The sequence below is a fragment of the Arvicola amphibius genome, chromosome 5, assembly GCF_903992535.2.
Source record: "Arvicola amphibius chromosome 5, mArvAmp1.2, whole genome shotgun sequence".
NCBI classification, from domain to species: domain Eukaryota; kingdom Metazoa; phylum Chordata; class Mammalia; order Rodentia; family Cricetidae; genus Arvicola; species Arvicola amphibius.
The window spans coordinates 54,852,627-54,866,508 of NC_052051.1; the positions used below are offsets into that span (position 1 = coordinate 54,852,627).

At 40.0% G+C, this 13,882-nt stretch overlaps 1 protein-coding gene across 1 annotated transcript in view; it reads left to right on the forward strand.

The window, feature by feature from the left end:
- The window catches only part of Ttbk2 (tau tubulin kinase 2), a 123,690-nt gene that overhangs the window by 84,623 nt on the left and 25,185 nt on the right, over nt 1–13,882 (forward strand). Inside the window, 1 exon segment of the mRNA XM_042055143.1 lies at nt 10,402–10,559. Coding sequence (XP_041911077.1) covers nt 10,402–10,559 — 158 coding nt within the window.

Consider the following 13,882-nt stretch of genomic DNA (forward strand, 5'->3'; position numbering starts at 1 on the left):
TTTATCATAAAGGGATGTTGAATTTTGTCAAATGCTTTTTCAGCATCTAATGAAATGATCATATGGTTTTTTCTTTCAGTTTATTTATATGATGGATTACATTGATAGATTTGCATATGTTGAACGAGCCCTGCATCTCTGGGATGAAGCCTACTTGATCATAATGTATAATTTTTTTGATGTGTTTTTGGATTCGGTTTGCTAGTATTTTATTGAGAATTTTTGCGTCAATGTTCATGAGTGAGATTGGCCTGTAATTCTCTTTCTTGGTTGAGTCTTTGTGTGGTTATCAGGGTATCAGGGTAACTGTAGCTTCATAAAAGGAGTTTGGCAATGACTCTTCTGTTTCTATATTGTGAAATACCTTAAGGAGTATAGGTATTAGGTCTTCTTGGAAGTTCTGGTAGAATTCTGCATTGAAACCATCTGGCCCAGGGCTTTTTTGGGTAGGGAGATTTTTGATGACATCTTCTAATTCTTCACGACTATTTAAATTGTTCACTTGGTCTTGATTTAATTTTGGTATATGGTACTTATCTTAAAAAATGTCCATTTCTTTTACATTTTCCAATTTGTGGCATACAGGCTTTTGTAGTAGATCTAATGATTCTCTGAATTCCTCTGTGTCTGTGGGTTATGTCCCCGCTTTTCATTTCTGATCTTATTAATTTGCGTGTTTCTCATCTCTGCGTTTGATTAGTTTGGATAGGGGTTTGTCAGTCTTGTTGATTTTCTCCAAGAACCAGCTTTTTGTTTCATTGATTCTTTGGATTGTTTTCTGTGTTTCTATTTTGTTGATTTCAGCCCTCAGTTTGATTATTTCCAGTCTTCTACTCCTGGGTGTATGTGCTTTTTTTTTGCTAGAGCTTTCAGGTGTGCTGTTAAGTCTCTAACGTGTGCTTTCTCTGTTTTCTTTTTTTTTCTTTCTTTTCTTTTTTTTTTTTTTTTTTTTTGGTTTTTTTCAAGACAAGGGTTTCCCTGTAGTTTCTAGAGCCTGTCCTGGAACTAGCTCTTGGAAGACCAGGCTGGCCTCGAACTCAGAGATCTGCCTGCGTTCTGCCTCCCGAGTGCTGGATTAAAGGTGTGCGCCACCACCCGCCCTGCTTTCTTTGTTTTCTTTATGTGAGCACTTAGTGCTATGAACTTTTCCTCTTAGCACTGTCCCATAGTTTTGGTCCATAGGTTTGGGTGTGTTTGTGTCTTTATTTCATTGAATTCAGGAAGACTTTAATTTTCTTTCTTTATTTTTTCCTTGACCCAGGGGTGGTTCAGTAGTTAACTGTTCAGTTTCCATGAGTTTGTAGGCTTTCTTGGGGTAGAATGTTGTTGAATTCTAACTTTATTCCATGGTGATCTGATAGTACACAGGTGGTTACTACAATTTCTTGTATCTGTGGATGTTTGCTTTGTTACCAGTTATGTGATCGGTTTTTGAGAAGGTTCCATGAGATGCTGAAAGAAGGTAGATTCTTTTCTGTTTGGGTGGAATGTTCTATAAGATGTGCAAGCACACATTTTTTTCTTTAAATCTGATACTAGCACATACATTTTCAATAGATGTTGAGTAAATTGTGTCTTACATTGGGTTTATTGCTATTATTCTTTAAACTAGGAAGTATAAGGAAAAAATCTAAGTACCCCTACATAATAAATGGATAAACATCATTGTTTTATTTTGCTTTGCTGTTTGAGACAAGGGTCTCACTATGTAGACCAGGTGACTTCACAGATTCTGTATGTCTTTTCCTCAAATTCTGGGGATACAGGAGTACAGTACCATACCTACAAAATAGAACTATTTAAATAGAGGCCATACTAAAATATTGTAGCCTTCCTCTGACAACACCTATTCATGTGATTTGGTTGGTTTGGTTGTTTTTCTTTTTCTATTCTTTTTTTTTTAATCCTTCCTGGGTCTGTTCTGGGGCCAACACAGAGCTTTGTTTTTGCTAAATAAACACTCTGCTATTTCTCTAAATCCCCACTTCCTGATGACATGCGAATTGAGGTATAGAAGGTATTGTGGGACTATTTGATGCAAGCAAGGGTTGAGAGAATAACAAGAATAATATAGGTATTTTAGGGTAACTACCCCCACCTTAATTCATGCTAAGCCTCCAAATGTTGGACTATGTTGGCCATACAAAGAAGAAAATTAAGAGAAAGAATGTTTATAAGCAGATGCAAGAGCTATGTCTATATCCTGAGGGTAAGAAGAAATTGAAATAAAACAAGGGAGCTTAATATCACAAAAGGAGTAAACATTTGAGGTTGGAGAAACAGGAGACCAGATACTGCAGTGCTTTGTAAGTCTTAAGAGGTTTGAATTTTATTCTAAGTGAACAGGAAGCCTTGAAAACAAACAAAACAACAACAACAACAACAACAAAAAACGGATATGGTGATTCTTGTAGTAGGACTTTCTTTGGACCGCCAGCCCCCAAATAATGATATGGAGACTTATTAATTATTAAAGTTTGGCCTTATCTTAGGTGTGTTTCCAACTAGTTCTTGTAACTTAAATTAACCTGTTTCTATTAACCCTACATTCTGCCACATTGCTCTTTACCTCTTCTGTAAGGTCCTGAGTTCCTCTGTCTGCCCGAAGTTCTGCCTAGCTATAGGCCATTCAGCTCTTTATTAGATCAGTCAGGTGCCCTAGCAGATGAGACAAAACATAATGCATCTTCATGCAGTGTGAACAAATAATCCTGCAACAGAGCCTATTTGGGTGTTTCTTTTGAATTTCCATTTACATATTTGTATGTAAGGAGGTACACATACCAGGGTGCTGTGTAGATCAAAGGACAGATGGAATCAGCCCTTTCACCATGTGGAGTCTTGTTGGGTTTGGCAGCAAGTGTCATTTTACCAGCTCCCTGTTTATGTATTAAGAGAATAGCTTTTTTCAGCTGCATGCATTCCCGGAAGCAAAGGAGACTTAAAGTTGAGTTGGGAAGTTATTGAGGCAGTGCCCTTGGAAAGAAAGTGGGGAATGGGTTGTCTAAACACCATGTAGATTTCTTGATCATGTAACACACCCACAGTGTGTTGTGGCTTTGCTAGGCAACTCTGAAATGGTTTCTTGTGCACAAGGCTTTTTGCAGTTGGGAAGAACAGGTGCGGATGTTTGTCCAGGTCTGAGATTGATCTGTAACACTTTGGGCTTACTATCCAGGACTCGGTCACACTGGTCAGATTCTACTTGCGGTAAAGTGGAAGGATAGTCTTCTTTGTAGCCAGGAAGATGGAGATAATGATGGCCTTGACTGAGATGCGGGTAGTGGAGGTGGAGAGAAGTGCACCACTTCTGTCTCTTCTCCTCTAACCTTTCCTCCCTTCCTTGTCATTGTTCTTGTAGGATTGGACTCTATTGGTCTTCCCGATGCGGTCAGATAGGGCTCCCAACCGTTACCCCAGGATATCCTCCCTGGAATGTCTGTGTGTCCTGACATTACTTATCCTGCTCATGCTCAATTGATCACTCAGCCCAGATGTTAACTACAGTCTCTTCCATTTCCTACTATAGGAGTAATATTTTTTTTTCAAGACAGGATTTCTCTGTGTAGCTTTGGAGCCTGTCCTAGCACTAGCTCTTGCGAACCAGGCTGGCTGGAAACTCACAGAGATTCCCCTGCGTCTGCCTGTGCCTCTCCCAAGTGATAGTATTGAAGGTATGTGCCATCGTGCCCAGCTTGAGCTCAACTTTGAAAGGCAGTACTTTGTTTTGTTACCTTACCAGATATGCTCCAGAGAGCCATAGGCATGTTTCTCAGTTCATGTAAGAAGTTAACACAGTAATGATAGGAAAATATATTCTTGGTGTTGAACAAAGAAATATATGAACCAAAAGAAGTAACCCATAGTTTCTTTTTGCAAACAGGGTATGCCATGACCCAAACCAGGCTAGCAAGTATTTCATGTAACCAAGATGGCCTCTGTCTTTAATTCGAAACTAATATAAGGGCGTGGTTGACTGTTTTTCATTGGCTGAGGTTCAGCATCACCATCTACTCCTGATTGGTTAATTTGGAAAGCAGCCCATAAGACATAGAGGAAAGGAGGAACGGCCCATTATGTTATGGGAATGCAGCAGGGTCTTTGGGTAAGCAGAAGTTTTACCAGTAGGGGAGATTAAAATATTTGAATTCTTAGCATGATGCATTAGTTCATTCCTTAAATCCCAACACCTGAGAGGCAGAGGCAGGTGATATCTCTTTGGATTGAGGACCAGCCTTGCCTACATATCATGTTCAGGGGCAATCCAGGACTACACAGTGAGAAACTATCTCAATAAACAAAAGCAAAACAACAACAAAAAATTTGAATTTCTTTTAAAGTTTTACAGGGTGGGGAGAGATTGTGGAATATTGGTCCTTGGCAGCCTGGCCTCCTTTGATAGGGGGGAAAAGTTTCTTATTATTCCTCCTTTTTATTATAATTTTTATTTTTTCCCTTAAAACTCAGCCAGCACATGCTGACTTTGTAAAGACTCTCTAAAGTGACCAAGAGAGTGTTTGGTGGATGTGGTCTCTATGAGCTTCTGAAGGTGATGCTGCCTTTCTAGGGGGAGTCCCTTGGCCAGGCAGTCGACCTAGCCCAAATGGAATATTAGGTTCCACGCAGGCTAGGACTTTATTCTCTTAATCAGAAGTTTTTGCTTAACAAGCTTCTACTTCAACATTCTCTTGTTCTGAGGTTTTCCTAGAATCATTTAGAAACCAGATCAAAGATCAGAGTCCCTTTTGGTGTCCTTGGTCTCTGGCAAAGATGAGGCTGCCAAGAAATGCAGAAACATTTCTGGCTTTTTATCCAAGAGAAAACCTGGTTACTTTTTAAAAATTTTTGCTATTAAAATTGTATCTCTTATTTTCACAACATTCCCCCCGCCCCCAGAGTAATCCTAGCTGCTACTGTAGTATTGGCGCAGTGTCTGATGGCTTCTTCCAGCTGCATGGGAGTTTGGGTATAGCAGTCAGGGACTCCTCCACGGGGTCTATCTAAAGGACCCCAAGAGCACATCGGTAGTCCCCACTTCACACAAGAGTTCCATGTGAGGGGAAGGAAGTCCTTGACTGCTGCCTGGAGGGAGAGGTGTGGAAGTGGTTTGGCAACCAAGGAGAAGCCAGAACAGAGGATATTTTTGAACTTCCAAATCAAAGTCCATTAGAATCTCTTGATGGGCTTACAAGATGATCTTTTGATTGATGCCTCTTGTTTTTTCCTTGGGACTCCAAAGCTAGTCTGTAGAACATTGCACCCAGGATCTGCTTTCAGCCATTTTGGTAGTTGTTGGAGTGGCTAGAATCACTGTGAAGTCCCTTCCAGATTGCTTCTAGAAAGAAAAGGAAAAGAAATTTAGCCATTGTCTTAATTTTCTGATTAAAATAATAGTGGGTTTGTCTCTCTAGGCTGTAAGTAGGTGCAGCAGTGAGCCAGGGTCTGAAGTTTTCTATCTAAGCAACAATTTTTTTGCCAAAGAGAAAATCACTAATGAAATATAGTTGTCAACATAGCATCTCATGTGGTTTGCACCTTGTGTCCAGGACTGTTGGGAAGACACGAGTCATTTAGCTGTAGTCACACTGTCATCTGGGCTGGGAAGACCCCACAGGGGCCTTCTCCTTTCTGCTTTCTTTCCATCTTAATCTTCATGCATAAGTCCTGCTAGACTAAAAATAGTGCCAGTTTTCCTTCCTTCCTTCCTTCCTTCCTTCCTTTCTTTCTTTCTTTCTTTCTTTCTTTCTTTCTTTCTTTCTTTCTTTCTTTCTTTTTCTATTTTTTAAAGGCACAGCTTTTTATTTTTCTTCTGTCTTTCTTTCGTATACTGTCCAGAGCCTAATTATACTTTTTCCTGATGTTCTGGGCTTCCTGACTACCTCTAAAGCTGCTCTCCCAAGCATGTGTCAGACCCTCTCCTCCACCTCCTCTAGGCAGTCGCTGAGATTTGCAGTTTGCTTGTCTTGTCTTCCTCCTCCTCCTCCTCCTTCTCCCTCCTTCTTCTTCCAAGACAGAGTTTCTCTGTGGTTTTGGAGCCTGTCCTAAAACTAGCTCTTATAGACCAGGTTGACCTAGAACTCACAAAGATTCGCCTGCCTCTGCCTCCCGAGAGCTGGGATGTGTGCTACCACCGCCCGTCCCTGGTGTTTTCTTCTAAGCTTTAATTCTTGAGCTTCTGTGTGAGTCCTTTCTTTTTGTTTTGTTTTGTTTTTGAGAGACAGGATCTCTTTGTATAGCCCTGTATGTCCCAGAACTCACTCTGTAGACCGGGCTGCTCTCATACTCACAGAGATCCACCTGCCTCTGCCTTCCAAGTGTTGGAAGTAAAGGCATACACTGCCACTGCCTGGCATGAGTCCATTCTTTTTTCTTCCTTCCTTCCTTCCTTCCTTTCTTCCTTCCTTCCCTTCCCTTCCCTTCCCTTTCCTTCCTTCCTTCCTTCCTTCCTTCCTTCCTTCCTTCCTTTCTTTTTCTTTCTTGTTTTCGAGACCAGAAATTGTTCTTAATTAAAAATAGAAACCTTAACTTACAAGGACTTAGCATAGGACAAATAGGAACTTACTCTTAACTGCAAACAGAACCCTTAACCTGCAAAGTATATTGTTCCTGTTTTGGTTTCACATCCTCCCCCATCAATCACTAATTAAGAAAATGTTCTCTGCCTGGTGGTGGTGGCATACACCTTTTTAAAAAACTTACTTATTATGTATACAGTGTTCTTCCTGCATGTATGCCTTCAAGCCAGAAGAGGGCACCAGACCTCATTACTGATGGTTGTGAGCCACCATGTGGTTGCTGGGAATTGAACTCAGGACCTCTAGAATAGCCATCTCTCCAGACCTGTTTGTTTGTTTTTTAAGACAGGGTTTCTCTGTAACTTTGGTGCCTGTCCTGGAACTCATTCTGTAGACCAGACTGGCCTCAAACTCACAGATTTGCCTGCCTCTGCCTCACGAGTGCGGGGATTAAAGGTGTGCAGCACCATCACCTGGCCCATTTTTTCATTCTTCTAACATTTTCTTCTATTTACTGTCTTTCTTTCTTATACCATGAATCATAAAAACTAACAAATTTCCCATCTTTTGTGAGAATTTTCTCCATGGGAAAAGACTAAGAAATGCTAGTGACAAGTCAGAACTCAGTTTTACCAGAGTTCAATCTGAGGGACAAGTGAATTTACTTTATTGGGCTTACTTATAGCACATGAATGAGGAGTTACTCACAGAAGTGTGGGTGGCCTGAGAGCAGCTGGATTGGAAAGAAAGTCTTCACTCTGTATGGACAGTGCCTCCTCCTTCTCCTTAGTTTTTCTCAGTGTATATATCCTAGCTCTTCCCCTCAAGACCTCGTACAGCTAGGACAGATTTGCATACAACTAGCTGGGAGTTACAACAACACAATAATAATTCTGGGATATTGTCCAGAATTATATTGGATATTCTTCTATGAAGGATCTTCAACAGTCAACAAGCCCAGCTATGAGCATTTCTAAGCAGACATTGCTGGTGTTGTTAAGATGCCAGCTCTCTGGCTTAGAGGCTAGTGCTGTGGAATACCTTAATAAAAGAGAGCCATATCCAAGCTAGTGCTGCGCCCTATGATAAAAGCCACATCCAAGCTGCATGTTGTGCCCTCTGGTGAGGACAAAGGTGCTCCAGCACCTCCGTGAGTTACATCCATCTGTAACTCCAGTTTCAGGGCATCTCATCCCTTTTCTGGCCTCCTTGGGTACCAGGCACACATGGTATACATACATAAATGCAGGCAATTTCTAATACACATAAAATTTAAAATAAAGAAAAACTTAAAAAATTAAAAACAAAACCTTGAAAACAGCTGATGCTGTGTATCCTTTTAATTTTAATTGTTTCCTCTGTCTTGCTGGATCTGTTCACCAGAGTGCAATACAAGTTTTGGGTTTTGCTCCCATATAGCCAAAATACCCCAAATATCAAAGAAGGAAAAATTATGTGCATTTCTTCACATCTTTCACCTACTTTTGTGTCACTGAAGTGAAGCACTTTCTTTTGCTTTGAATGATCTTTGAGTCAGTCAAGTCACTATTGTATTCTCTGGGGGTAAGTGCTTTATTGAGCCACTAGTTTGCATTTATTCAATTAGAATTCAGAAATTGCCGGTGGTGCTGGCGCATAAAAACCAAAAAAAAAAAAAAGAAAGAACCTCAGTTAAGGTGAAATTCAATATATCATACTACAAATAATTCCTGCCCATTTTCTTTCAAATGTCAAATTAAATTTTCATGTGGAGATAAATGACACTGTTATTGACTGGATTTGTGCTAAAGATAAGAGAAATATTAATTCACTGAGTCTGTGTCCATCCGTGGCTGGAAACTAGCATCAAACATGTTTGTGGGTTATATGTGGGTAGGTGTTGAGCTAAATTTTTTAGAAAATACATTTTAGTTAAAGTCATTGTTATTAAAAATATTAGGCCAGGCAGTGGTGGCACATGCCTTTAATCCCAACACTCAGGAGGCAGAGGCAGGCAGATCTCTTGATTTTGGGGCCAGCCTGAGCTACGGAGCGAGTTCCAGGACAGTCTCTAAAGCTACAGAGAATCCTGTCTCAAAAAAAAACCAACAACAAAAACATAATAACCCTGTCAAAAACAACAACAAAGAAAACCATACGTAAACATTTAGAAGTTACAGAGACAGATTCAGCGCAATGCCCATCGAAATCCCAGCAAAATTCTTCAAAGACCTCGGAAGAACGGTACTCAACTTCATTTGGAAAAGCAAAAAACCCAGGATAGCCAAAACAATCCTGGACAATAAAAGAACTTCTGGAGGCATCACAATCCCTGACTTCAGACTCTACTACAGAGCTACAGTACTGAAAACAGCCTGGTATTGGCATAAGAACAGACAGGAGGACCAGTGAAACCGAATAGCACACCCGGATATCAATCTACACATCTTCGAACATCTAATCTTTGATAAAGAAGCAAAAAATGTCAAATGGAAAAAAGAAAGCATACTTAACTTAACCACATACTTAAGTGGTGCTGGCATACTTGGATATCAACATGTAGAAGAATGAAAATAGATCCATATCTGTCACCACACACAAAACTCAAGTCAATATGGATCAAAGACCTCAACATAAAGCCAGCCACACTGAACCTCATAGAAGAGAAAGTGGGAAGTATACTAAATATACAAAGAACTCAAGAAATTGGACACCAAAAGATCACATAATCCAATAAAAAAAAAGGAATACAGACCTAAACAGAGAACTCTCAACAGAGGAATCTAAAATGGCTGAAAGATACTTAAGGAAATGTTAATCATCCTTAGTCATCAGAGAAATGCAAATCAAAACAACTCTGAGATTCCACCTCACACCTGTAAGAATGGCCAAGATCAAAACCACTGATGACAACTTATACTGGAGAGGTTGTGGGAACGTAAGCTGGTACAACCCCTTTGGATGTCAGTGTGGCGATTTCTGAGAAAATTAGGAAACAACCTTCCTCAAGACCCAGTAATACCACTTTTGAGTATATATTCAAAGGATGCTCAATTGTGCCACAAGGACATGTGCTCATCTATGTTCATAGCAGCATTGTTTGTCATAGCCAGAACCTGGAAACAACCTGAATGCCCCTCGACTAAAGAATGGATAAGGAAAATGTGGTACATTTACAAAATGGAGTACTACACAGCAGAAAAAAAAATGACAGCTTGAATTTTGCAGGAAAATGGAGGGAGCTAGAAAACATATCACATGTACTCACTCATAGGTGGTTTTTAAACATAAAGCAAAGAAAGCCATCCTACAAACCACAATCCCAGAGAACTTAGACAACAATGCAGACACTAAGAGAGACTTACATAGATCTATTCTCATGGGAAGTAGAAAGTAGAAAAAGACAAGATCTGAGTCAATTGGGAGCATGGGGACCTTGGGGGGGAGGGTTGAAGAGGAGAGGGGAGAGGCAGGGAGGAGAGCAGAGAAAAATGTAGAGCTCAATAAATATCAGTAAAATTAAAAGAAAAGTGTCCTCTTTACAAATAGATAAATAACCAACTAAGTGGTTAACCTAAATATATATGGCTATATACAATCACATTCCATACTTCCTTTTAGCAGGCTGTCTGAGAGTAGGTTATAAATAAAAGACTATTATATATCTTCTATAAACAAAATGCTTCATACAACTATATACTGGTACCAAAATCAAAATTAGTTAATTAATGATCATTAATTTCTTATTGTCATCCACACAGTCCCATTTTGTTTCCTTCTTTAAACCATAAATTTTGAAGGAAATCATATCATAAATCTTTTTTGTGGGTCTGGTATGCTTTCTGCTATAGAAGAATGTTAAGTATATTACTGTTGGCTCACTGTAGTTTTTTTCTTTGTGGTTTAGCTTCTTGCTTCCGTGTTTGACAACAGCATCAAGACCTTTGGAGTAATTGAGACTGACCCTTTTGACTGGGAGAAGAGTGGAGCTGATGGCTCCCTGGCCACCGCCGCCGCCTCTGCCACCCCTCAGCTGCACACCCGCTTGACCCCTGCTGCCATTGGGTATGTCCTACACAGTTCAGTGAGCGCCGCCTTTTCTGAATGCAGGTGTTCCCGTTAGTCCATACCGAACCCCTCACATTGTGAAGTGCTAAGACATGTGGGAAAGAAAGCCTTGAGCATTTCCTTGAGTTATCCTTTTCATACTTAGGCTTCTGGAATTGATTAATTTAGAAAATACTAATGGTTCATTCTGTTGAATGGGAGTGTAGAGCTAATGTGGCCTGTTGATGTCGCAGGTACTGTGGGTTTTCTCAAAGTAGAGGAAGCATTATTGGTATTTCTCAACAATGCGTATGTGAACCTGAAAGAATGAGTCATAATTATTCTTTTATTAATTTATTTATTTTCTTTTTTTTTTTTTTTTTTTTTTGGTTTTTCGAGACAGGGTTTCTCTGTGGCTTTGGAGCCTGTCCTGGAACTAGCTCTTGTAGACCAGGCTAGTCTCGAACTCACAGAGATCCGCCTGCCTCTGCCTCCCGAGTGCTGGGATTAAAGGCGTGCGCCACCACCGCCCGGCTAATTTATTTATTTTCTAGACAAGGTTTCTCTGTGTAGCCCTGGCTGTCCTGAAACTCACTAGCCTCAACCTCGGAGAAACATCTGCCTTTGCCTCCGTAGTGCTGGGATTAAAAGCATGCACCACCACCACACTGCTGAGTTGTTTATTTTTTAAGGCAGGGTTTCGCTGTATATTCTCTCTGGCTTTGAATTCACTGTGTAGCCTAGACTGGCCTTGAACTTTTGAGCCTGGGATTCTAAGTGTTTGCCTTCTTTTTTTTAACCTTTGGTCACAGCATGTGCTAATGCTAATCTCATATTGACTGGTCAGTTTACTCTCGTCACCACCTTCCTTCTTCCCCTGGAACTGGAGTTACAGATGGACATGAGCCAACATGCGGGTTTTGGGAACCAAACCTGGGTCTTCAGCAAGATCAGCCAGTACTCTTAACCTTTGAGCCATCTCTCCAGGCCCTACTTTCTCTCTTTTCTTTCTTTTTTCTTTTCATCCTTCCCTCCCTTCTTCCCTTCCCTTTTTCTTTCCACAGGTGTTAGGGGTGAGCCCAGGGCCTTGGTGTATGCCGGCCAAGTGCTGTACCACTGAGCTCATCCCCATTTCCCCTTTCATCTTCATATCCCTGAGCCATAATTCTTTAGGTGAGGAATTTTTCTCTCCTTTTGTCAAACTCTTGATTAGGAGAGTTTAGGAGAAGGAATCAATTTTCTAGGATGTTTACCTACAAGATTGATATAGAGATCACTTAAAATTGACCAACTTAGGCAGAGGTCATAGTGAAGGGCAGAGAATCAGACCAAGCCCTTAGGAAACCGTTGTTGGTCTCAGAAGGAAATAAAGTGCTCTTGGAACATTCATGCCAGGGTACATATGTGACCTTTAGTTTTTTTGTTTGTTTTTCGGGACAGGGTCCCTTTCTGTAGCTCTGGCTGTCCTGGATCTTGCTCTATACACCAGGTTGTCCTTGAACTCCCAGAGTTCTACCTGCCTCTGCCTTCCAAGTGCAGGGACTAAAGATATGAGCCACCATGCCTGGGAAGGGTATTTTGCTGCTCACAGTAATGACGTATGTCAACACAGTCCATTAAGGGTTTTATTTTCCTATGTTTAGATATTGTTACTTGTTAGAAATCTCTTTGTATATTGTGCTCAGTCAGAAATATTTTTTAAAAACTCTAGTATTGTGGCTGGAGAGATAGCTCAGAAGTTAAAAGCACTGGCTGTTCCAAAGGAGCCAGATTCGATCCCTAGCATCCACATGGCAGCCCACAACTGTAACTTCAGTTCCAGGGGATCTGACACCCTCACATAGCTATATATTAAAAAGGAAAAAAAAAAGAAAGAAAGAAAGAAAGAAGGAAAGAAAGAAAGAAAGAAAGAAAGAGAAAGAAGAAAGAAAGAAAAGAAAAGAAAAGTTAAATTCAGAGAAAATAAAAATAAATTTAAAAAAACACTAGTATTTATGGAGCATAGATGACTTTTTAAAAATTTTTATTTTATTTATTTATTTGTTTGTTTGTTTGGGTTGCTCTGGCTGTCCTGAACTCCTTTGTAAACCATACTGGCCTCAAATTCACAGAGATTCCCCTGTGTCTGCCTCCCAAGTGCTGGGATTAAAAGGCGTGCTTCACCACCACCCAGCGACATAGAGGCCTTTTGAGTTAGTGACGGATAAGAACTAAAAGCCTGTCATGGACCAGTAGACTGAGTGATGACAACTATGTAAAATAGAGCCTGGAATTTTCAAAAGAAATCTATATAGCCAAGCTTGATGATGTACTCCTGTCAAGATCGTATCAATGCCAGTGTAGGATAAAAGTAAGAAAGAAATATATAGACAAATACCTATACATGTTTTCTATTCTTCTCAATGTAGCTCTATTAGTGAGCTCTGTGATGGGAACTCAGCGGGCAGTGTTTGTCTTCACTTTGTCTTTCTTTCTTTTTTGGTCTTACTGCTCCTTTGCCAGTTGGTTTTGGTTTTTGTTTCTGTGGGGTTTTTTGGTTTGGTTTGGTTTTGGGTTTTCTTTTTGTTGTTTGTTTGCTCATTTGTTTTAAAGAGTGAAAGAACACAAAATTGGGTGGGTAGGAAGGAATTCCAGGAAGTGAAAAACATGGTCAAAATATATTGAATGAAAAAAGACTTATTTTAATAAAAAATAAAAGTTAAAGAAACAGTAGTGCACAATTCATACTAAAAAATTCATCTAACCCCTATTTATTTCCTTTTATCCCTTCGTACTTCGCTACGTATAATTGTTTTTATTGTTTACAAAAGTGTTAATGAATAGACAGTTTTATTTTATTGATGAAGGCTTCATAGAAAGTAGAACAGATGTTTCTGACTTTTAAAGTGATTGTGGAGGGGGCGGAGGCAGAGGCAGGAGGATCACTCTGAGTTCGAGGCCAGCCTAGTCTACAGAGAGAGTTCCAGTACAGCCAAGGCTGCATGGTGAAACCCTGTCTTGAAAAACCAAAATAAATATCTATATCTATCTATCTATCTATCTATCTATCTATCTATCTATCTATATATATATATATATATATAGAGAGAGAGAGAGAGAAAGCTGAGTGGTGGTGGCACACTCCTTTCATTCCAGCACTCAGGAGGCAGAGGCAGGCAGATCTCCTGTGAGTTTGAGGCCACCTTGGTCTATAGAGTGAGTTCCAGGACAGACTCCAAAGCTACAGAGAAACCCTGTCTCAAAACAAAACAACAAAAAAAAGTTTTAGCTTTTGTTTACCTCTTAATTGTTTATGAACTTAAATCCAGAGACAAAATGAAGAGTAGTCTGTCTGATATTAA